General features: G+C 45.0%; 1 protein-coding gene across 1 annotated transcript in view; it reads left to right on the top strand.

Annotated features, from left to right (window-relative positions):
• Nucleotides 1-9,447: 9,447 nt before the first annotated feature.
• Nucleotides 9,448-25,170, top strand: part of SHISA2 (shisa family member 2) — a 63,369-nt gene continuing 47,646 nt past the window's right edge. The window contains exon 1 of the mRNA XM_078657111.1: nt 9,448-11,089. Within this exon, the coding sequence (XP_078513237.1) occupies nt 10,792-11,089 (298 nt within the window). The 5' untranslated portion in view covers nt 9,448-10,791. The remainder of the gene's footprint in view (nt 11,090-25,170) is intronic.

A 25,170-nucleotide genomic window follows, 5' to 3' on the forward strand; every position in this document is an offset into this window, starting at 1 on the left:
ACCCTCATCAGAAATCTCAACTTAAAGGAACACATTGCTAAAAATACAAAGGTGACCTCATACTCTCACCTCTGGATGGTGGTAATGTCCTGCTCCATGGCCTCACAGAATTTGAATTTGTACAGGTCACTTATACCCCAACTGGGGTTTCCTGGCGCTGTACGCATACCGCTGTGGAACCCTTCCTGGCTTTTCCCTGTGAAATGTCCACTCCTGGGCACCCCCAAGGTGAAGCCAGGCATCCTAGCGCTGTTGGGGCCGTTGTGGAGATTAAGCAAGCTGTTGCCCAGAGTTGCAGAGTGGGACCCATGATTAGAATAGGCACCAAGGCGAGAATTATCAGGTCCAAGGAAATTGAGCCCAAGACCCGCCGAGGCGGGAATTGAACCCTGGTCCCTGCCAGACTACTGCATCAGGGTCTGCCGCTCTAGCCATTGAGCCACACTTCTCCGCCCAAGCACCCCTTAATGGCATTCTTCATGCTGCAGCCTGAAGAAATGTGATCCCATAAACCCACTGCGATGAAAATCCATTGGCTTTCCTAGCAGGCCCGCCCTAACTTCAACATCAGCTGCATCAATTACAAAGCTACAACGACCTGTATCCCTGCTTATCTTGCAGACAAACTCTCCATCTCTGATGGCTCTCACCGCGCCCGCAGACAGGACACCATCAGACGGCAGACTGAGAAGGATTTTTATCATCTTTGTACCTAGGATCTGGAATCGCCTCAACGTTGCTCCAATTTAGGAAAGAGTTGAAGATGCACCTCTTTAAAGCACACTAAATTACAATGCATTAACCACCCATAACCCACCTCCCACTCCTTGTTGACTTTATGCTTCTCTTTTCCCCCACAGCTCTCTGATGCCCTTCGGCTAGGTTCACATTATAGCAATACAATATGCCTGCATACATGCATACATACATGCATGCTACCAGAGTTTATCAGTGAAGAAGTTAGTCATAATTGAGCCTTGTAATAGAGTCCTACAGCTCCACGTAAAGCACCCCAATGCCTGTCACTGCAGCTGTGCTGCGGAAAAAAGGTTAAACAAGTTAATGAATTAATAGCTGCAAAAGCGGATAATATTAGAACTGTTTGTACAATTCTACAACGTGCTATCTTTTGGTCTTTTTTAATCAGGAAACTATTTCTAAACCTAATTGCTGAGAGAAGACCTTTCTTTTTGAATATGTTATTTAATCATTCAGCTAAATGCTTTAAATACTGCCCAGTCACCTGATCTTTTTATTTGTGAATCCATTCAGGATCCATAAACGCTTTTTAAGAATATTTACGTATTTTATGACAAATTGATTTCTTCAAACATAAATTTGCCTCTCTGCTAAACACCACCCAAGCCAGTTTCAAAAGAACTGCCTTTCCAAGCACATTAACTCAAACAAATTTGGTGTCCTGAAAAGGAAAAAAAAGCCTAAAGCAGTCTCATGAATTCGTAGAGTTTCAGCATCAATGTAACCCTCCCCCTACCCCTCTGTCCCCCCAAGCCCCACCTCTCATCACTGCCCTCTTCCAGACTTTCCTGACGATTCCTTCATCCTCTTGTACGCAGTGCTATATTGATTTCTGTTTGCAGGACTGAAAAGGCCTCTAGGAACTATTTCAGTAGCGTGAAATCTAAACAGTGTGTCTGCTGCAATGTGCACGCTTTGTGTTATCCTCCCGCCTCTCCGCATCGACTCGCACAATTTTACACCGAATGTTTTTCATATTTACCACATATGTTTCTTATGAATGTACATTGATGAAATCCACTGCATGGAGAAACTGAAGGAATCTGCCAGGCCTTTGGGTGGAATGTATCCATCAATGGCCGGATCTGCTTGATCATTCCACTCTCCCCAACCTCACATGACCTTCAACGCCATTACACAATTCGTGCTTTTGGGAGATTTTGTACATCTAGGTGATATTTTATTGTTACACTGAACTACAAAAGCATACAAGCCGTTGTATAAAAATAGTAACAGTGGAAAGTGGCGCTATAATCTATACATTCATCCTCATGAGTTTGGCCTTAGGGGTTTCCCTTGGCCAGTCCAACAATGCGCCTATGCTAAGGAAACAAAATTAAAAAGCGGGTTTCCTCATTTTGTATTTGTTCATTAACTAGATACCAACCTAAATAATGCATTAACCCATCATTTTTTTTAAATAGTTCTTTTGTCGATATTTCTTTGAAAGTACAAATAGACATTGACATGTAGATATCTAGGTTAGTAATGACATCTATGTATGTGCAAAGGTAACTGGGCATTAAGCAATCATGTCTGGTTACATTTTTGAGACACTGCAGGAAGAACAAACAACGAACGTGCATAACTCGCATGATTGCACACTATCTATTGTACTGCAACAATAACAACTCCCATTTTACATTGTTAAGTCCCTCCTCTTACATGTCTATATCGATGGGTTAGCATTCCGCGCACTTGCCCAGGCCTCACAACGAAAAGCTAGGGGTGGGCGGAACTCGCAGAGTTTCACTCCATGGAATAACGCGGAGTTACATGAAAACTCCACGAGGGGCCTTATTATCAAGCCAGGGCGATACATTATCGCCGCTTTTATCGGCAGGAAACTGCCGCTAAAGCGGCGATAATGGGCTTGATAATATGCCTTTGTGAATTCCCATAGAAGCCCAGGTTAACACCAGAACCTGGGCTTCTATGGGAATTCGCAAGGGCATATTATCAACCCCATTATCGCCGCTTTAGCTGCAGTTTCCTGCCGATAAAAGCGGCGATAATGTATCGCCCTTGCTTGATCATATGGCCCCCGAATCCGTTGATTTCTGTGAATGGGCGTAATTAGGCTCGATGTGCTGCTGGTGCTGATTCTTAGCACCAGGAATTCGTTCTGTTTTGAAAAACCAGTGGGAACGGTATGACGCAGTGCTCCAGAGTTGATTTTCTGCTCGAGCGACAGCTTTCTGATCCCCAAACGGTCGTGACAGCCTGTGCTTCGGAAATCTCGCCAGGTACCCTCCTAGCAACTGAAAATTGCACTAGGGGATGCAAAATCTCTCTCGCTAACTTACCATTGGCAAGTCATGCGTGACAAAAACCTTTTCCACATAGTGGTTGGCAGAATTTGGCCGGAACTCCGCGTTACATGTATGCATCGCTGTATGTGTCTGGGAATGGATGACATAAGGGGAAATTGGTCACATTGAGGATTTATTCTACTCGTTCAAAATAGGACACCTTGAGTAACATGAATGGTATGCCTAGCCAACAGGGAGATTGTTGTACATGGTTACAATGATGCCAGTCCATTATCATGACTGTCCTGACATCGTTCTTTGTGTACCTACATGGTCAGCTGACATGACCCAGCATGAGGAAGACTGAGACACAATATATCACTGCACGACTGGACTTGATATAACCTACACGGTTAGGAGACATCTGAGACAAATGATGGTTTGAGTTCTATGAGCATTTATCTATAGGATTCTGCCTAGAAGTTTGATCTAGTGACCATCGACTCATACTACTGTGGGACGTCTTTACATGTATGTATGTTTTTCTGCTTCTCTTTTTCTCCATAGACCATCTCAAGCATCAAAATAATAAAACGGGTGCAATATCTACCACAGATCCAGGATTATCCTGTACCAAGGTGAGTAATTATGATGTCTGTATAGTACTGACAAATGGGTGAATGGCACCACATCCGTAGCATGTGTTTGTATGAATCCTTGAAATCTTGAATAATCACTTTTAGTGGATATATTTTATTTATTTGCAATGTTTTATATAGCGCTGGCTAGACCCGGAGGTATCAGAGCACTTCACAAGAGGATCAGAAGGTTAATGGTTACGTAAGTTACATCAGTTACAGTTGCAGTTACAAGCAGTAGCGGTCGGTAGTAGGTGTTTCTGTAGGGCGGTGACGTGGGCAGGGGAGGGGCAGGGTGGGGGGATAGTAATGTATGGTTTTGGAGTTTTACAGGTAAGTAAACATTTAAATAAATAAAACAAATTTCGTTGCGCTCACTGCATCACAAAATGTGATGCAGTGCACGCAACAAAATTCGTTTTATTTATTTAAATGTTTATTTACATGTAAAACTCCGTAATCCATACATTACTATCCCCTACCCTGCCCCTCCCCCTGCCCACATCACCGCCCTACAGAAACACCTACTACCGACCGCTACTGGTTACAAGTATAGGCTAAGGAAAAAAACATGAGATTACACGATAAAATAAGTTATTAGCGCGCAGCCTAAACCAAGACTCAGGTCATATGGGGGAAGGAGGGAAGCGGGGGGGGGAAGAAAAACAGGTGAGGGGAATGCAGATAGTGTCAGGAAGACCGGAGGGGGGAAAGTACTTCAGGGGAGTAAAGCATTGAAAACAGTCTAAGAGGCAGACAGATAAAACCGTGAAGAACCGTGAGAAACAATGTCCGCTGTCCGGCAGGGTAGGTGACGGCCGAGGGGGTGAACCATAGCCAGACTCCTCAACAGCTGAGTGGGACAGCTCCACCGGGCAATGGCCAAGGGTATGAGTGTGTAGCAACTGTTAATCTTTTTGCGAATCATGGCGAAGATTTGATGTGTATGATACACATTATCACTTTGCATAAAGTTATTGTCACTAACACTGAGGTTCACTGTGTTATATATTAATACTTCTTGTTTGGTCCTGATTTAAAACATTTTGAATAATCAATATTAATGGACTGATGCGTGTGGGAGGTGCCAATGTTTTTTTTTTTATAATCATGATAGCATTTTACAAAATATGCCTTTGAGGTGGCGAGTGAAGGTTTGATGTATATTGCGCGATTGTGATGTAACACTCATCCCTAACTTTTATGCCCCACTACTTTATAATATCACCAGCAGTGGTCGAAGTGGGCGGGATCGGAAGGGCATGGCCTGCCCCTACTTCTTTTATTAAAAGGATTACGTTCCCCTACTTTTTCTTTTCAAAATGGTGTCCCAGGACGGCAGAAATAGCAAAGGCATTCAGATAAGGCTTGTGTTGCTTTCGTGGACGTTCGGGGACGGGCGGGACTGGCAGAGAAGGAAAAGGACTCGGGGCATATTACCAAGGCGGCGATATGAAATTATCGCCGCTTTTGCAGCCGTTTTTGGACGAAAAGCGGCGATAATTTCATTGCCTTATCAGCAACGACACGCTATCGCGTGTTTTGCTGATTTTTCGCCCCTTTCAACAACGCCCAGCTTTGCATCTCTAATGAGATGCAATGTGGGCATTCCGTGCCAAAATAACTGGAGAAATGTCGCTAACCGACATTTCTCCAATTATCAAGCTGCACTCTAACAAGCAGAGCGTTAAGAAAAGTAACACTAACCACAGTTAACGCTACTTTCCTAATGCCTGCTTGTGACCTGACTTAGCCATGTAATCCAATGGGAGGTGCATTACATGGCTAAGATCACCCTGCCCTATCAGCAAGGTTTCGCTGGTAGCAGTGTGATTATCGCTGGATTTCCAGCGATAATCACGCTGTTTTCCAGCTAATGCATGAATTCCTATCGCTTGGGAGATAAGCGTTGCTGATAGCATGCTATCTCCGCGATAGAATCCAGCATTAGCCTGCGATAATTATCCTCGCGCTAAAAGCACTGAGCGATAATTATCGCAGTACCTTTCTAATATGCCCCTCGGTCTCTTCCTTACTGCCCAGAGAAGCCACAGACAATGTCCCCTTCTTTTCTGTGCTGGCAGATGCCCCTACCCCTTCTCCTATTATTCCTTCTTTTTCTGTCTTGCTCCTCACTTACTGAAAGCTGTGACTTAAAGAAACAGTCCACAACCTCTCTTTCCTTCTTTCATTGGGTTGCTTCACTGTGAAATGGATCCAAAAAAGAAAAACTCTTGCGGGAAATGCCCTTTTTCTGACATTTTTCTATTCCAAAGTGCAGCCTCGGGATGGAGAGAAATAAAAGTTTTAAAATATGAAAAATAAATACATAACTAAATAAAGCAAGACAGAGTGGTTGCAAAGTGGCCAGATTGGTTTTATTCACATCCAAACACATCAGCCTCACATTGCAGTGAAGCTCAACTTTTGTTTTCTCGCCTTTCTTTGAACAGCATTGTTGTCCCCAGTTGGGGAAGTGCACCATTCCTTCCTGGATGTATTGCAATACCTGGTTGATGGGTGGATTGGAAAATAACACGTGTACCATGGCTTTGTGGTTATGGATGTGGTCTTTTTAAACCATACTGTTTATGTTTTGTATGGATATAAGCAATAGACATTGAAACGGTGCCCTTCAGGGCCCTGTAGTCATGTCCTTAACTTTTCTGGTAAAACCACTCGCTGATTTCTGAATAGTGAGTAAGAGATCGTTAAGGTAACCATGTTGTTTCTGCTTACATTTCACATGCTTTACTTAATCTTGCATTCCCTATGAGTGCTTGCTTTTACTTTTATTTTTTATTTTTAGGCAGCATATTATTCTTATCAAGTGCATAATTTGAATTGAGCCACATCCAAGGGTTTATAGCGGGCACAATTCAGTTGTAGCTGAAGGCAGTGCGAGTTTCTCTCAGTGGGGCAGTATGGTGTTCAGTGGGGAAGAGGATGTGGCACTATGGCCAGAGCTATCAAATTTGGAACTGGGGAATCTGGTTCAGCCTTCAGGACCAGTCCACCAAACCACTCTAATGAGGGAGCATATTCCCATGCTATACCTTAGAAGGCCCCACTAGACCTTAGATGGCCTGATGACTTAGCACAAGCAGGTGTACCCTAGTGGTGTCAATTGTGGGTTAACCTTGAAGGCCTGTCCACCACAATCCAAACTGAAGTTCATCTCCAGTCTTGCGGGCAGGCCTACGAAGCAGCACACCCTAGAGCAACAGTGATGCAGTCACTGTGACTCTGTTACTGAGGTCACATGAACCTTGAGCAGGTTAGGGCGGTGCGAATGGTGTGACCGCACTGGGTACCTATTTCGGGTGGGTGCGTAGTGTTTGCAAGGATATTATGGTTTAAAAAATAATTGCTGCCTCCTTCCTGGCCTCCAGCAATTTTCAGCAACAATAAAAATGTCATGATAACTTTGGTGATTAATGTTCTTCCTAGAGAGAGATTGGAGTTGTGTCTAGTGGAAGGGTTGACTCCTGGAAAGGTAGCACAGATGGTTAAAGTGCCTGCTGTAAAGAACATGCACCATGCACATCACAAAGTGCATATAATGTTAACTAGGTTAGTAGGTTACTGCTTTTGTCAGAGAGATCCTTTTGTTACTTGCAGTTTAAAAGTTAAAATCCTAACATAGAACAGTGAGCTACTAAACTGTACTGCCTACTAGTCTGGTTGTCACGTGGCTTCTACACCTTGTAGTCCTTTGTCTTATGTAACATTTCCTATACAGTGATTTACACATGTATAAATGATTGTCTCTGTGTAGTGTGTGTGATGTAAAGTGCTCTAACACTGTACACTGGTATGAGTGGCGTTGTAAATCAAATTAAATGCATCTGAGAAGGAGTGTGGTTGTGAAGACTTGAGGCGGACTGTTAATTCCTTAACCGTGGTGGCAATTCCGCCGCGGTTCCATTGTGTGGACGGGGCCGTGTCGGCCAACGGACGTGCGCAGCACTACGAAGGTAGGGCCGTTGGCCGACGGGCGCAAGGAAAGGGTTAAAGGGTGGTAGTGAGAGAGTCTGAGGCGTAGGTGATCATTGGGGGCACCAACAAGCATTGTTGCACAGGGCGCCACCAGCATTAAAGCCGGCCCTGCCATCGCTCCGCCTCACCCACCGGTACCTCCATTGGGCTTTTTTTTTTAGCAGTAGTAGCTGCAACTCACCAAGGATCGGCAATGCAGGATTTGCACGCACACCAAACTAAGTTTGCAAACTTCACAGTCTCTGCTTCATGCACACGCCCTTTTAACATGTACTACTGCTCTGGAGCCACTGGAATTATGCAGCAATGGGGGACAAAATGATGCTGCAGTGTTGACTAAATTATGCAACAAAAAAGCGGCAGCAGCGTAATGCAATATATTTCTTACACATGTTAAGTCTCTGCAAAGATTCTGCCTCATTAGTATCAGTATAACATACAAATGCGGCAGTGAGAAAGGTGATCAGTCAACCTTTGCAAAGGGCTGTCCACTTTGCAGCAACTCGTCACATTTTTTTAAAACTTTTTATCCGTTTGATCGACAAAAATTATTAGTTAAAACTGTAAGATTATGCAGTGGACGATGTATTATGTGGCAAATATGGCAGAGCCATAATTATATAGAAAACATTTGCAAACTAGGATATTTTGCCATTCATGTTTGAACTGCTCTTGGGGAAGAAGGGAGGAGAAGTGCTAATGAGAGAAACTGCATGGCTTGGAGACAAATGGGATGTGATTCCACTTTTAAGCGTATTTGGGACATTGTGTGATTGGAAATATATCCCACTTTGTGAATGTAATTAAATGCCAATAACTCCTATTAAACCTTAAATAATCAAGTATATCCATTGGTTGAATTAAATAACACAATAAGCTGTAACTAACTGGTCGGTGAAATTCCAAACAAATACTAAAAATTGGGAAGTTTGGCACAATCTGGCCACATCTCTGACTCCGACCACTGACCTAATCCTTGGGTTATCCCTGTCCTCGGAGTCTCCGCCCACAGTTCCCCTACTTTTTTTTACCCCACTTTGACCACTGATCACCAGCCACCACTGTTCCAGCTCCTTTCAAAAACACTTTATTCCCGTTTTGAACCATTCGGTATCCGAAGTCAAGGCCGTGCCTCTGTACATAAATCACGAGTTTCCATTGTTTATTTCTTGGCATGTTTTAGAGAGTAGGCCATTTAATATGCAAACAACCTAATAATTAACATTCGAAACCAATAGTCCATTTCCACACTGTGCAACATGATGATTTTAACCCCTTGTATTGTTAAAAACATGTAGACACAAATCCAAGAGTTAGGTAGACACTTAACAGTATTCGAAAGAGACCAAAAGGGGCAGATTTACAAGGCCTTTGCGCCACTTTTGCGTCACTTTTCCAATGTTAAAAATGACGCAAATGTTAAAAGTGCGCAAGGGCCTTGTAAATAAGTCCCAGTGTTTGAAGTAAAATAAATGGAGCACCATTTGACGTATATGTATAAATAGCGCTCTGGGGGTTCTAGAGCTGAGCTTAGAGGTGCCGTGTCTGCTCATGAGGGAAACCCCTCTAGGGGTGTCCACCTCACCCCCTGCCAGCGCTCTCTCCACGGCCCCTCCAGCACGCATGCTCCCCTCTGTGCAGGAGGGTGGTGGGGGGAGCCGGGCGCCTATGATAACAGGGGGGAAAGCCAGACAGAGCCACTGGTGTGTAACTTTCCCTGAGCAGGGAGGAAGGAGGGGCGGAGGGGACGAGAGCAGGCCCGGCTCCTGCACTCCTCCTGCAGCGCCTGGCTGCCGCTCACTCACTCCTCTGGAGCTCGCAGGCTGCACACCGGCTCCAGCCCGGAGAGCTGTCACTCACACGCCGCAGCAGGGCCGGGGGAGCGGCGGCGCCACAGCCCGGGCAGCGGAGCGGCTGGGCGCGCCAGTGGAGGTGGGAACGAGAGGCGCGCACCTCCGGTACACTGGGCATGTGGAAGGAGGTCCGCACTACCTGAACTGTGTATTTGTTCTTCACGCTGACGATGTTTAGAAACCACAACAAGCTGAATGCTGCCGGGGGTCGAGTTTCCGTCCTTGTGCCCACTGTGGCGGAGAGAAGTGTTACGGTGGCGCCAGGAGAGCAAAGGAAAGTTTTGGAGAACTTGTGAGCGCTGTGCCCAGGAGGAGGCGGCGGCGAAGCTTTGAAGTGCTCGTTCAGGAAGGAGGGACGTGTGTGTGTCTTGGCGCCGGGAGGGGATGGCGGGGAGATCTGCTTCAGGATGTCTCGGAGGAGCCGGTGAATGACGGGTGGGGGGTGACTTCTGGGATCTGCTGCTCGTTTCTAGGGTCCCGTCTGTAGGGTTGGAGTAAAATTCCCTGTGGGGACTGTGGGTCCAACCTCTGCTCAGCTAACATGCAAGAAGAAAAGTAACAGAAAGAGAGGATCATCCCCAAAGCCCTGATATAAGGCATCCTTCTCAGGGGAGATCCCGAGTGACGTCACAGCTGCAGCGGGGATTTGTGGAGAGCCCAGCACACCCCAGACTCGCATGTATTGAGGGATTACATCAGATCCCTACTCCGAGAGAGAGCCTGCCAGGCTCTTCTGTCGCCCCAGTTCCCTTCAAAACGCAAGTTTCACCCCTACGTTGGAAACTGACACTGCGATCAAAGACCCTACAAGTGTAACTTTTGTGGACCCGCTCACACCGCAGCAACTGGGATTTGTGTTCTGTGTGGCCCGTGCTCAGGTCCCCCTACTGTCACCAGGACGTCCCAGTCAGCAGAATCCACTCCCCCGGTGCTCGGGAGGTCTGCCCCGCTCTTGGATGCGCCAGCGGTGCTACCGACCGCAATAGAGCCTCGTGAATGTCGTCCCGAACCACTACGTGGGTGTAAACTACTTGTGATCTCTTTTCCCATAAACGCTTGAGGATTATCGATCCGTTTCACCTTGTACTACCTCTATCACAGGGAGCGCAGTTTCCATTGGTGCAGCAGGTGCAGTGGCACCTATGCCTAGAGGCTTGAGGGGACCAACAAACCCTGATTATTGCAGTATTTCACAATTCGATGATACTCTGGCTATGCCACTACCCCGTCACTGAGAGCAGCCTCTAGTCTACCTGTACCGGTGCCAACCTGTGCTGCGCGCCCCGCAGCATGCCTCCCCGGGCGCAGGGGCTGCTGATGCTCCTGGCGCTCCTGGTTGTCCCGGCCCTGGGCTCTGGGGAATACTGTCACGGCTGGCTGGACCCGCAGAGTACCTGGCGAGACGGCTTCCAGTGCCCCGAGCGCTTCGACGCAGAGGACGCCACCATCTGCTGCGGCACCTGCGTGCTGCGCTACTGCTGCGCCTCGGCTGAGGCCCGCTTGGACCAGGGCAGCTGCAGCAACGACCGCCAGCAGGGGTCGCCGGAGCACGGCCGGACTGACAAGGACGACCAGGACTCGGCAGCAGGTAAGGAGTGACAGCCAGGCATTTGCGACTGCAGTACCTAAATCGGCCGCGAGATGGCGGGGGAGGACGGAGAAACCCAGCAAACTTTACTGGCGCTGCACAGGAGGGCGAAGCTGTGCAAAGCAGAGATGTGGTTACATGTTTCCAGTTCTGCCTCAAACAGAGGCAAAACTTGTTTGGGTCAAATGCACCTAATTTAGAAAGCTACTGTTAAGGTCTCAGCCTGGAAACTAACGGCATTCTGTGACAATTAAAGCCCTAAAATATTTGATCAAAAGGTGTTTGCTGCAAATCACGTAAACTATATTGAATTATGAATTCCGTAACTGGTTCATTTATAGCTTCAGTCAATAAAACCCAACTAGAGAACGTCCTGGTTGCTTTTGGGCACGTTTATTTCTACAGTTATCAGTAAATAGTATCGCTCTATTTGCAGCATCTGTATTACATGGATACCCCAGTAGGAGTTAAGTGCTGCTTAAACTTTTTTATTTATTGACTGGAAAATGCCCCAGGTATGAATACGTTATGTTAACTGGGTTCTGTCAAGAAGGGAGTTTAGATTGGTTTAGCCTCTTCGTAATTGTGTCTGAAAACCAATAGTCGCCATCTAGTTCTCTTGGCAAAGTGTTCTTTTAAATTGGCAAACTGAACATCATTTCAATTTTTGACATTTTCGATGCATTTTGAAGAAATAAAATGAGAAATAGAGGATCAAAATTTCTTGGAGGATATCCCAAGCCTGCCTAAGTCTTTTGGGTGTTTTGTCCCGCTTGCTCACAAGGTTTTCTATTTCAGATTTCGGAATGATTGTGAGAAAAAAGTAAATACAAGTTATATTTTATACTGTAGGTATCGAAGGTTTGTAGCGGTCCGACAGGAATAAGTGCATTTTTTTCTGTGAACATTTACATTTCCGAGCTCCAAATCCCTTAGGATACAACTGGAGCCAGGAAAAACTTTTTGCGCCTTGCCCTTGCATATGTTCACCAGGCGTAACAGGTCATGCCCACATGATCTACACTCGTAACTTTGTCTGTCTGTATTTTATGCAGTGCTGTTCAGACCTTGCATGTTTGTACACTGAGTATTCACTGAGAACATCAGCATTCATAAAAGAAACTCTGAACAGGGCAATGCCCCTTGTACAGAAGTACCAGGGGCCCAAATCTAATAAAAAAGGAGCCTGGAATCAAACACGCATAGGTGCAGACACCCTGCTGCTTGAAGTTCACAACATTTTTCCTGGTTACATCTGCGCAAACATCGATTTTGCAGGTATAACTCTAAAAAAATAGGAATTCATTTTTCACTAACAAAAATATAATCCCGTACTTTTTTTGCATGTGTTAAAAATCAGAGCAGGTCCAAACGCACTGCAGTTGCTAACCATTCGTGTTTTTCTACATGGAGAACGCATTTTCTTCCCCTTGCAAAAGTCCTTCTACTACGACCCCAGTACTCTTGGGCGTGTTCCTCCTCTCCCCACACTGGAAAGAGATATACTGACTATTGCCAAGGTTTGGAGGGGCAGGAAATGGCTTGTTAATACTTACAAATGTGCACGTCTGTGGGTGTACACAAACTTCCAGGACATTCAGGCCCTTAAACGCCACTCAGCACCCAGAGTAGAACATTTACTCAGACAGAAATCCTTGTGTGTGAGTAAATCGGTTTACGGCTGTGCACTGCACGCGGTTTTACATTTGTAAAAGGTTACTTATGTGTGCGTGCAAAGCAGACTAACACGTGAAAACAAGTTTTGTGAATGAGGCCCAAGACCTCAGGTAGAAGATACATTCTGACTTAACAAAGGGTCATGATGGGACCAAAGGACTGTAAGATTCTGTTTTCTGTTTTCCAGACACAATACAGTTTGTATTGTGACCTACTGAGCAGCTGTAGATTATATAATATGTTTATTCAGCTCCTTTATTTGGGCGGGAACCAGGTAATGGCAGGCATAACAACAAGGAGGGGTTTAAGATTCTGTATGAATTTGCCAGTAGGTGTCAGAAAAAAACAAATATTTGTATTATAAATTGATTATTAGCATTTAATGGAGAATGGAGAATTTGGAATAAAAATTGGTTGGTTGCCTGAGTCCTGATTGGTGGCGAGTGAAACAAAAATAAAGTGATTGTTTACAAACCAAAAGCCCTTATACATTAACACATTTCCCCATAGACTCAGAATAGTAAAAGCCCTTTGATACATCAGGCCCAAAAACACATATACATTTATCCGCAGAGGCATGCTGCGGCTGCCAGGGCTCGAATTAACCAAATGCGTACTACGTTTGGGAGGATTGGTTGTCAGTGTATGGCCTGTAGCCATACCGTATTTCCAGCCCCCTCGAAGCTGCCAGTCCATGCCAGCTATGTCACTTAATAACATTCCAGATAAATTAAAATCCAAATAATTAATAGATCCCTAGTGTAGAGTGTTATTGGTTTAAACCAATCTAGGGCATTGGCTCAGGTATGGAGGCCTACTGGCAAAACAATTAACAAAAATTATTTATGACTTCAAAGACAACTCTGAGACCACACTTTTTAGTACTGATAGTAACCACAATGCTAGTAGATAGTTTTGCATATTTAAATAACAAGGCCCAGTGTTTATGGCCTTCTGTAAAGATCTTTATGCGACCTAAGGCCCCCAAATAGGCCCTTGCTTTGTTTGTCAACATTTGTACCAGCAGGTGAGTGGTTTCAGCTCTAATCACCACCCGGCCAACCCAACACTTGTGACCTCTTGCCCAACATCTTGACCAGTCACCAGTGGTTTCTTCCAGTACCAGGTGGTAACATCGGGGTTTTTGACATTGGACTATCTAGTCCTAGTGAGATTAGTGACTTGAGTATCTGTTGCTAAGATCTGCATGTAATTCGCAACTCAAAGATTTCCTACTCTGAAAGATAGCTTAGATAGCTTCTTGTCTTTAGTGCCTGCTTTGAAGATCCACCTGTAACTTGCAGCTCACACATTCCAATCAGTAATGTAGCTCATGTGGTTTAGCGGCTGCTGTAGAGATATGCGCAACCTTTAGGCCACATAATCTAACTCTAGCTCAGGTGCACTAACGTTACAAGGCTATATGTGTCACTTTATACCCAGTGGAAAATAAGGGAAGCTATGGTTGTGAAATACAGAAACCAACTCAAACGAGTATACGCATTTGGAAATAAACTGGACAGTTCGGGCACTTTATCCAGTTTTTAATGACCAGCAGTGAGGACCCACGGGTAGGAAAATCCACAGGTCTATTTCAATACCACCACCACCACCCTCACTCTCCTCTCAACCCAAAGCAGGAGAGACTTCGTCCTCTCTGCAGGCGCTAAAACCAGTAAACTATTTTGCTTGGTTTGAAATCTGTGATATCCGGAGTACACGTATATATGGGATTAGATGGGATTAGATAGTCAAGTTTCAAAAACTCTCATGCTACCAGCTGGTTTCAGTAGAATCCATGTGTGACCGGTCAGATACAATTCTGGCCTAGAAGTGGCAAGCGTGAAGCTGGCCTGGGAGTGACCACAGCTGAATCCAGTCACCTTCTGTTACACAAAAGTTGTTCACGTAAAAACAGAGCTGTATTTAAGGGTCTCGGTTCCGTTGAGGTCTTTAAAGCAGGCCATACATACCTTATGCTGGCCAATGTATATATGCAACATGAGTTACTAAAATCGTTAATATTAAGAAGTATGGTCTAACAGTTGACTGTGAAATCACAGTTATTTTTGGTAAATTGTTCTGCAAGCAGGCCCAGTACCTTAACCAATGTTTTACAGAGAACACACACGTGCTTTTAGCTACAACGGGCACTGACAATGTTAATTCGCCTGCAAAGGATGCGGACATTTTATGAGGTATCTGTGAGGAATCTTTACAAATATTTTTTCGTCACAGCTCTGACTCTCTTCTGAATTGCAATTCGTGGGGGCTTTTGGCTGGTGCAGTGAAAAAAAAACATGGCCACATTTGGCATGCAATTAGCCACGGCCGTTCAGAGAGAGGACAGGTGCAGACTGACCGTCGAGCGGGGGCAGCTGTGAGGGGCGGGGCTTGACGTGTGCAAGAACTGTGACGTCAGAGCAGGAAGCCGGCCACACCGTGCCTCACCAACCAATCCTCTTCGATTTCATATTCTTAGACCATGAAGTAACGTGTTTAGCTGAAACTGGCGTGGAATAAGCACGGCCACATCCATTATATTCATTCAAAATGGCAATCGAATAGCAAATGGCAATCGGAATTCTCAAATCTAGGATAGCAAGTAAAATAAAGATTTATTATGAACTCTGCATGTTCGCTCGCTCAGTGGGTTGAGTGCATGCTGCAGAGGTTAGTCTGAAATTTACAACTCACCGATTGCAATCTCAATCTAGCTGCTCTGTTGGAAGATCACTTGATGCAAGGATGTCTGTTTACTATGTGAGTCCTTGCCTTACACTCGCCATAAGCTCAACAGGTTGCATTCATGCTGAAGAGATTTGCGTGTAACCTCCGAGTCACCAGTTTGAACCCATCCTTCCAGGTCGCCAGCTTGAAGGCAGGCCATTAAGCATTTTCAGCCCTTCTTCAAGGCTAGGTTGAGCAATTGCATACCATCTGCTATCAAAGCGCCAACATTTTTGAGAGAGCGCAAACTGACTTAAATGTATGAGTACATCACACTTACCTGTAGTAAGCACAAATCATGAGGAGAAATGCCATGAGTGCTAATAGTATCTGCAATTATATTCCAAATGTATAGCTAATATAGAGATTTAAGTAGAAGTGGAACTAATACAGAAATGTGTGACATTATATGATTTTAGTAGATGTGATTATTTTTGAATCCATGTCGTGTAGCTGTTAAAACATAAGATGGTATGTGGTTAAACGCAGAATGTGGTAGGCCTCAGGGCCAGAGCTGGAGCTAAGAGGGAAGGTGTTTCTTTTCACGACACAGATTGTATTAATGTTTTGGTCATTGCATTAAATAGGCCATGATTTATAGAAATATTTATTGATTAATAGAATAAGAATATTAACATGCTTTAATTAATGAAGAAGTTGAATGCTATAATCATGCTGAGAAATATTGTAGGCCTGAAATGTTTTAACATTGTTTTACACGTACATGTCTGGGCCAAGAAATGTTGCAGGCCTTTTTAGAAGTCTATGAGAGTTGGGTTCTTGGCTGCAGATATCTGTCTGCAAGAGGAAAGGGGGGATCCAATTATAAATGAATGAATAGAGGTCTGTTCAGTAGACGGCCCAGACATGGAGGAGGGTTCTGGAATGTTTAAGGGGTATCAGCGGGCCGGAGAAGAGTCTGAGAAGCAAGGTCAACTCTAACGTATGAGGCCCAATACAAAGCATCATGGAAAAAGCCAGAAGCTACACCACGTGAGAGGCGTCTCGCAAGGGGCGTCTCAAATGTTGTTGACTGTTTTGTATTAGGGACAGCACCCCTGGGTGGAGTTAGAGCAGATACCTGAGGACCCTTAAGAGAGCGGATGGGTAGGCAGAGAGGGGTCATGACTGGAGAACTATAGGTTTTCACCAAGAGACTTAGAGTGAGTGACTTCCCTTGGGGGTCATTCACTGCTGACACCTTTGTTAGGTTGGGGCTTGGTTAAGTAGGGATACCATCTAGAGCAGGGTAGGGACAGCCTAACCTGTGCGTTTTCCTCCAACTTAAATGAAGGAGAGATATGCGTCAATGCTGATAGCTTTATTATTCTTAGAACTTGTGTTAGTGATTTCCGTTGCTCGTCTGAGGGCTTTCCGAGAGCACATGTATGTAATTGGACCTGTGTATCTCGTGAATCTCATTCTGAGATGCCTGTATTTGCAGCTCATTATATCTTTACAATAAACTTTTGAAAGCTAGAAGTTGTTTGTGATCTTTGGGAGCAGAGTCCTTTATTGGGTGAACTAACTTGCAGAGAGGTGCACTTTCTTTCCTCACAGACAGGCAACAAAGGTTCAGTCGACCAGATCGAGGTTTGGATCAATAGATATAAGGTATCGATCAAAATCTCGCCCTTTCAGTTGGTAGCTATAGAGGATGGTTGCCTTCTTGAGGACGGCGACCTAGGCCAGGTTAGCTTACCCCAAGGCCCCTAGAGATCGATGATCGGAAGAACAGCCCGCCGAAGAAGATCCGGATGACGTGAGACAGAAAAAGCAGCAGTATCGGTCGAGAGTGAGTATAAAGGGTTATGCGTGTTAGATTGCGGTGTTTTGTATTGTATCTATGTTGTAATGTCTGGCGGAGTTGAATGTCTGTAGAGTGACTGTGGAACAGGTTGTGAGCGCGCGCAACCGGTGGAAATCTTAAGTTCAAGGAGAGCTTAAGTGGTTCGGGTGTATCGGACACCCAGAGTAATTGTCAACTAGTGTGAAGGGGGTCATGAGGTACCATTGATCACCCGAAAGACCGAGATAGGGGAACACATTTTAACAGCGAACTTGTGAAGATGGTTTGTGTAGCACTAAACATAGATCAAAAGTTGCATTGCAGTTACCGACCAGAAGCCTCAGGAATTGTGGAGCAGATCAATGGCACGATCAAGGCCAGGATAGCAAAAGTGTGCTCCTCAACGACCCTGAGTTGGCCTGATGCCCTGCCATTGGTTCTCATGAGCCTTCGTAGTACCCCAGACAGAAGAACGGGGTTATCACCACATGAGGTGTTAATGGGGAGAGCAATGAGGCTGCCATCTGTCCCAGCTACTGCACTGTTAAATATCACAGATGATATGATCCTGGACTATTGTAAGGGGCTGTCTGACGCCATTCGTTCTGTGTCCCTTCAGGTGCAGGCTGCCGAGGTTCCAGCGTGCCAGGGCCCTTGCCATGACCTGTACCCTGGGGACTGGGTCCTGGTGAAAAAACACGTGAGAAGAAGCTGTCTGGATGTTCGTTGGCGTGGGCCCTTCCAGATCATCCTGATCACGAACACAGCTGTGAAGGTGGGAGGCCTGCCCAATTGGATCCACGCGTCACATACGCGAAGGGTTCCAGCACCTCTGGAAGAAACAGCTCCTCTCTCGGATAGACGTCCAGCAGAGGACCGAGAAGCCATAGAGGGGGCTAGCCAAGCTGTAGAGGTGCCAGCGGAAGCAGGGAACGAGTCTGACCAAGCTGAGGACGGTCAGTACAACAGCGAAACAGAAGACGCTACAGAAGGAGAAAGTAGCTGGGAGTACGAGTCAGACCCTGACAGGTCTGAGAGAGAGAGAGAACAGACAAGAAGGAGAAGGAGTAGAAGGGCACGTGGAGAAGCTAATTGGCCGCAAAGAAGGAGCTCTAGCCTGAGGTCAACTCCAGAGGTAACCCTTCCTCCGATATCAGAAGACTCAGACCCAGAAGAAGGTGCTCAGGGCGCTGAAGCACCCGACCGGAGAAGGTCAAGAAGAGTGCGTGTGCCTAACAGAAGATACTCCACACCTGAGTGGACATATCTGGCGACAAATGTCTGTGAAACCGGAGACTGGGAGGATCCGAGCGGTGGTGGTGTCCAGTTCTGAGCCCATTATCACCGTGGAAATACGACTGTTGGTACCCGGTGTCGAACAAGAAGGGTCACTAACATTCATGCTCCCCAGACCTCCCCGCCTCAGCAAGTTAAAACACATGTTTCTTACAGAATTGCAATTCCCCGACTTTGGTACAACGATAACAGCACATGAAGAGCACAATCTTCGTTTGGAAATACTGAACTATGCTATTGAAGCTGCAACAACAAATCTGATAGTAGACTGTTAAAGGACTTTGTAAATAAAGCAAGCAGAAAAAGAAGATTACCTAGCGCCCAGGAAGCAGAGAATTTTAGGGAACTTCCCTTGAGTTGATGGAGAAGGGCTAGGGTTGTCTTTTTGAACTGTTAAAGGACTTTTTGCGAAGAAGGTTGTCAGCCTCCAGTTGTGTGGATTCTAAAGACAAAAGGATTAAAAAGAGACTGTAAAGGAATGAGAGGAAAAGAACTTTTTGCCAAGATAAGAGAGAGCCATATTGTCTGACGAAATGGAGGCCGGCACCCCGAACCGCAGAGCTAAATGTATAATAGGTACACTAATAGTAGGAGTGATAATATTAATAGCTTTAGTGGTAACCATTTCTTATGTAAAGGGACATGAGGAAGAGGCGAAGGTAACTGATGTGAATTCTGCAGAAACGCTTACACCCACTGTTGCTGGTGAGAAAAGGGAAAACACTCAAGAGAAAGCGTTATTAGCTGCAGAAGCCCGCAGGTTACACGTAGATGAGTCCCAAGGAGACTTTAGGTCAAATGCTTATGCCAAACTCTTATATGAATACGTGGATGCCATGGAGGTTAAGGATTGCTATGTCTGCATGCAGTTGCCGGCATCTGTAGATGAGGGTATTAGATACCATCACCTCCCGCTGACATATGGCATTACATGTAGCTTATTGCTTAGTATATTTTATGAGAGAGATAGTTTTGAATACTATTTCTCCAATTATGATTCAGTGTTGCCAGAAGTCCCAAATTATAAGCAGATGAACAAATGGGACTACTGGAAGAGTGAAGACAGATTGGCCAAGTTCTTCATTCCTTGGGTTACCTTAGATACTTCACATGCCCGTAGAAATAACCTGACATGCAAGGTGTCAGAAGTCGAGAAGAAGTTCATAGGGCAGGTGGATGATCGTTACAGGAGACAAAAGATTTTGAAAAAATCAGGACAATGGAAAACAGATTGGACCGAGGAAGAGAAGGCACACAAGAGAAAGGGTAGTAGTGGTCCAATAGCTTTAGATAAGACACAGAGGGGAAAGCTATGTCTTCACCGAGCCAAAACGTATTATGAAAATGTATACGTGGGTGAAGTTGACTGTGAACATGCTTTCAATATAGAGTACTATACTAAGGATTTCCTGAAGGGAATGCAAGTGATTCCAAATGTGTATTTTGTATGTGGAAGAAATGCCTACGTGAGACTACCTGACAACTGGTATGGATCATGTTACTTAGCAATTGTCTTCCCCAAAATATATCATGCACAAGACTTAGTGATCATTGAGGGCAAGACATCATCGAGGGGAAGGAGAGATGTAGGCGATGCAGAAATGGTTGGAGATGTCTTTGGAGCTATGTTCCCTCTTTTGGGAGTAATCCTTAATGATGTTAAAATTAGACGACTGGCAACAGTTGTCGACAGGTTGTCTGCCAGCACTGCTCAGTCCTTAATGCTGGTAGAAGGAGAGATGCAATCGATAAGGGCTATGGTTCTTCAAAACCGTCTTGCATTAGATGTCCTACTAGCAAAAGAGGGCGGAGTCTGTAAGGCTTTGAAGGTCCAGGAATGCTGCACTTACATTCCAGACAATTCGAAGCCCCTTGAGAAGGTTATTAGGAACATAACTAATATTCATAAGGAGATCGAAGACTTGAGTAGAGAAAATGTCTGGGAAAAGGTGGGCCACGGAATGAGTGCAGTTGGTGGGTGGTTTTCCACCTTAGGCAAAAGCTTTGTTTGGTACATACTAAAACCTATCATCATAATATTGATCTGTGGGATTATATTGTGGGGATTGGTGAGGGTATTCAAATGGTACAGAGCAAGAAGGTCAGAAAGGGCCCAAAGAGAACAGCTGCAGAGATTGGCTGCCATACAAGATAATCAGTACAGGAGTCTGAGGGCTCTGGAAGCGCAGAGAATGCCAGCAATAACTGCAGTTTAAATGTTAGTGATGACCCCGAGAGGTCATCAAAGGGGGGAACTGAGAGAGCGCAAACTGACTTAAATGTATGAGTACATCACACTTACCAGTAGTAAGCACAAATCATGAGGAGAAATGCCATGAGTGCTAATAGTATCTGCAATTATATTCCAAATGTATAGCTAATATAGAGATTTAAGTAGAAGTGGAACTAATACAGAAATGTGTGACATTATATGATTTTAGTAGATGTGATTATTTTTGAATCCATGTCGTGTAGCTGTTAAAACATAAGATGGTATGTGGTTAAACGCAGAATGTGGTAGGCCTCAGGGCCAGAGCTGGAGCTAAGAGGGAAGGTGTTTCTTTTCACGACACAGATTGTATTAATGTTTTGGTCATTGCATTAAATAGGCCATGATTTATAGAAATATTTATTGATTAATAGAATAAGAATATTAACATGCTTTAATTAATGAAGAAGTTGAATGCTATAATCATGCTGAGAAATATTGTAGGCCTGAAATGTTTTAACATTGTTTTACACGTACATGTCTGGGCCAAGAAATGTTGCAGGCCTTTTTAGAAGTCTATGAGAGTTGGGTTCTTGGCTGCAGATATCTGTCTGCAAGAGGAAAGGGGGGATCCAATTATAAATGAATGAATAGAGGTCTGTTCAGTAGACGGCCCAGACATGGAGGAGGGTTCTGGAATGTTTAAGGGGTATCAGCGGGCCGGAGAAGAGTCTGAGAAGCAAGGTCAACTCTAACGTATGAGGCCCAATACAAAGCATCATGGAAAAAGCCAGAAGCTACACCACGTGAGAGGCGTCTCGCAAGGGGCGTCTCAAATGTTGTTGACTGTTTTGTATTAGGGACAGCACCCCTGGGTGGAGTTAGAGCAGATACCTGAGGACCCTTAAGAGAGCGGATGGGTAGGCAGAGAGGGGTCATGACTGGAGAACTATAGGTTTTCACCAAGAGACTTAGAGTGAGTGACTTCCCTTGGGGGTCATTCACTGCTGACACCTTTGTTAGGTTGGGGCTTGGTTAAGTAGGGATACCATCTAGAGCAGGGTAGGGACAGCCTAACCTGTGCGTTTTCCTCCAACTTAAATGAAGGAGAGATATGCGTCAATGCTGATAGCTTTATTATTCTTAGAACTTGTGTTAGTGATTTCCGTTGCTCGTCTGAGGGCTTTCCGAGAGCACATGTATGTAATTGGACCTGTGTATCTCGTGAATCTCATTCTGAGATGCCTGTATTTGCAGCTCATTATATCTTTACAATAAACTTTTGAAAGCTAGAAGTTGTTTGTGATCTTTGGGAGCAGAGTCCTTTATTGGGTGAACTAACTTGCAGAGAGGTGCACTTTCTTTCCTCACAGACAGGCAACAAAGGTTCAGTCGACCAGATCGAGGTTTGGATCAATAGATATAAGGTATCGATCAAAATCTCGCCCTTTCATTTTCATTTCGAGGTGTGTGCTATACAATGGTCGATCGTTTTCAATAAGTATCCCAGGAAGTTTTCCAAGCCAAAAGTGCCCTAGGCAGTTTCTGAGAAGCCCAGCTCGCTTCTATACTAAGGATTTTAGGTCTTGAGATCTGTACCAATCTCTGTGTACCTTGTATTTTTCCAGCATCACAAAACAGCATTATTCTACTGTCTTTGCTGAAGGGATTTATTGTAATCTTTATAAAGTAAGACAAACTCTTGCGATGCATTCATGACAGGCAATATTAGCTATGCTTGCCCTCATAGTGGGTATGAACCCTACACTTGGTGCAGCGTGTGGGATACATGTTTGTGTCCTGCTAAGTCTCACCTAACTGATTGAGAAGGTGCCCCTTCTTGCACATAAACAATCATTAAAAAAATGCCCTTTGGAACTTCTATGTGTGCTGCATTAAGCAGCACACATAGAAGTTACAAAATGGCAATTAACGATTGTTTATGTGCAGGAAGGGGGACCTTCCTGCACATAAACAATCTTCCCCTGCACGCAGACACTCTTGCACTATAGTGCAAGGGTGCCTGCGTTGGCGCTAGGCTGCCAAGTGTAGCGCTAGGCTGCCAAGTGTAGCGCCAGCGCGGAGGAAACGCAGGGCTGCACCATATTCTTGTAAATATGGTGCAGCGTTCTTTTCTGAAGTGGCGGATTGAGGCTTTAAGCCAGGAAGGCTAAGCCCCACTCCACCACTTCCCTTGTAAATATGCCCCTGAGTTAAGTACTTCCTAAGAATGCGAGTTTCTAGATCTCTCCGGAAGTGAGTGGGTTCTTAGATTGAGCGCAGCCACCCCAGTAAACGAGTTCTGGATTTTGAGTGGGGCCTCCGAGAAGGATTACTGAAGTGTTGCTGGAGTTTTTTTATGTTTATCTCTCCTGGTACAGGGCAGTCTTTCTGTGCAGCCTTTTTGCTCCCACCATGGAAAGGAGTTGGAAGTTGTAATGAGAGCCACTTCAGATACAGCAGGGCACCCTCAAGAGTAGTTGTCCGTCAAAGGAGAGCTAGTGGGGGGGGGGGGGGGGGGGGGACTCTGGGATTGGGGTGATGTGATCTTTGTGGTGGGTTGGGTGCCCGAGATCTGGGCCGTGACGCTCTCCACTGTTTGGAAGGGCACGACTGTGGTTTTGGTGGGGTGCCCCAGTGGGGCATTTCCACAGTTGATTCTGGTTAGGTTAGAATTCGGTTTCCAGCCGTGATCTGATGGAGTACAGAGCCATGGTCGAGCTGGGTGATTTTGGGCACGTTTCTGTATTCCTGTGCCTTTGATTCATCATGTAGAAATGTGTGAGAGGGACTTGAAAGGCCACCTACCCTGCCAATACTGTCATCCTTTCATTGCAGGCGCGCTGAATTTGCTTTCAGAGGGCTGATCAGTTCCTCCCAATCAATAAAAATTATATTTATACAGCACAGTTTGCTCCTTGACTTCTGTGCACAGTTTCTCCATGGTCACCTACTTGCACATTGGACAGGGAGCTCTGAGACTACTTTTCACAATGGGTGGGCCGGGCCCGGGTGGGTGTCAGGGATGTATTTAGATGCAGAAGTTTGACAATTACCTGTGCATGTCACTTTTGCAACTCGTCTGTATGAAAAGTGGGCCATGCTGCCTTTGAAATAGTTTGCCCTGGATTTCTCATTGCTCAGGGAGCTGTCAACTAAAAGAAACAGATCAGAGGTGCTTCAGTTTAGAAGGTACAAGCCCTGCACTAACAATACAAACATGGTTACATTCCTGCCGCTTACTTCTTTATTAGTATTGCAAACTTTTCACGGCATCTGGGTTTTTGCTTTTTTTCTCTTTCTATTTCCATGTTTTTAGGGCCTGAATTTTTTTGTATAGATGTTCGGCACTGGCCGCACCTGTTAGTTTGTGCTGAAAAGACAAACCTTAATTTTTGAACACTTGTATCCACGAACCTGTGAAACAGATTTGCACTAAACTGTGAACTATCTTATAATTTGCAGCTGCAGTGTAAGATCTAACGATTTAGACGAAACCATTTTACAACTGTTTTAAATGAACAGCACTAAAATTAGGGGTGTGCACATTGTTTTTATACCTGAAATCCTGAGTGTCGTCCTCCTCACAATGCTAGAGTTTTAATCTTTAATCCTGTTAGGGTCTGGAACAGATCACCCACCATACAGCAGAAAAATGTCCTTGTAACTGCTAGTTACTTCTGAGAATTGATGTGTCTTTTTCGGTTTTGTATGTGCTATCACATTTGATATTGTTTTGTAAATGGGGTTTGGAGCCCGCCCATTGCTTACCATTCACGAGTTCATTGTCATTCTCATTTTCTGCCTCCTAATTGGGCAACATATGCTGGCTTCACTTCCTCTTCTTTTGTCTGGAGCATGGACCAAGTACTGATTGCTTAAGTACTGATTGCTTCATCTTGATTATGATCCTTCTGCTGCTGGTGCTTTGATTGAGATACTATTTTTCTTTCTTGCTAGCACAGTCGTCATTATTACTTCTTCCCTCCCACCCCCTCTATTCGTGTTGCTTCTTCCCTCCCACGCCATACCCCCTTTGCCCATGTTGTTGCTTCCCTCCCAACCCCCGCTCTCCCATTGACTGTGCTGCCTCACCTTAACTTTGTCCCTGTTGCCTCTTCCCTCAACCCCCCACCCTCCCTTGTCCGTGGTTCCTCTTCCCACCTATCCTCTACCCTTCTGTTGTGTGTGTTGCCCCTCACCCGCCATAAGGGGAAAAAAGGTGCTATGACGTGGCCAGTGCTGACCACATCATATCTCTTTTTTTTAGCTTCTTGTTACTGCGTCATTGCATTTAAAAAACATTTTTTTTTAGCCATGTGATGCTGCATAACAGCCACGATGCTCTTCGCCGTGACTAAAAGACATTGGCAAAGATAA

The sequence above is a fragment of the Lissotriton helveticus genome, chromosome 8 (genome assembly GCF_964261635.1).
Source record: "Lissotriton helveticus chromosome 8, aLisHel1.1, whole genome shotgun sequence".
Classification (NCBI taxonomy): domain Eukaryota; kingdom Metazoa; phylum Chordata; class Amphibia; order Caudata; family Salamandridae; genus Lissotriton; species Lissotriton helveticus.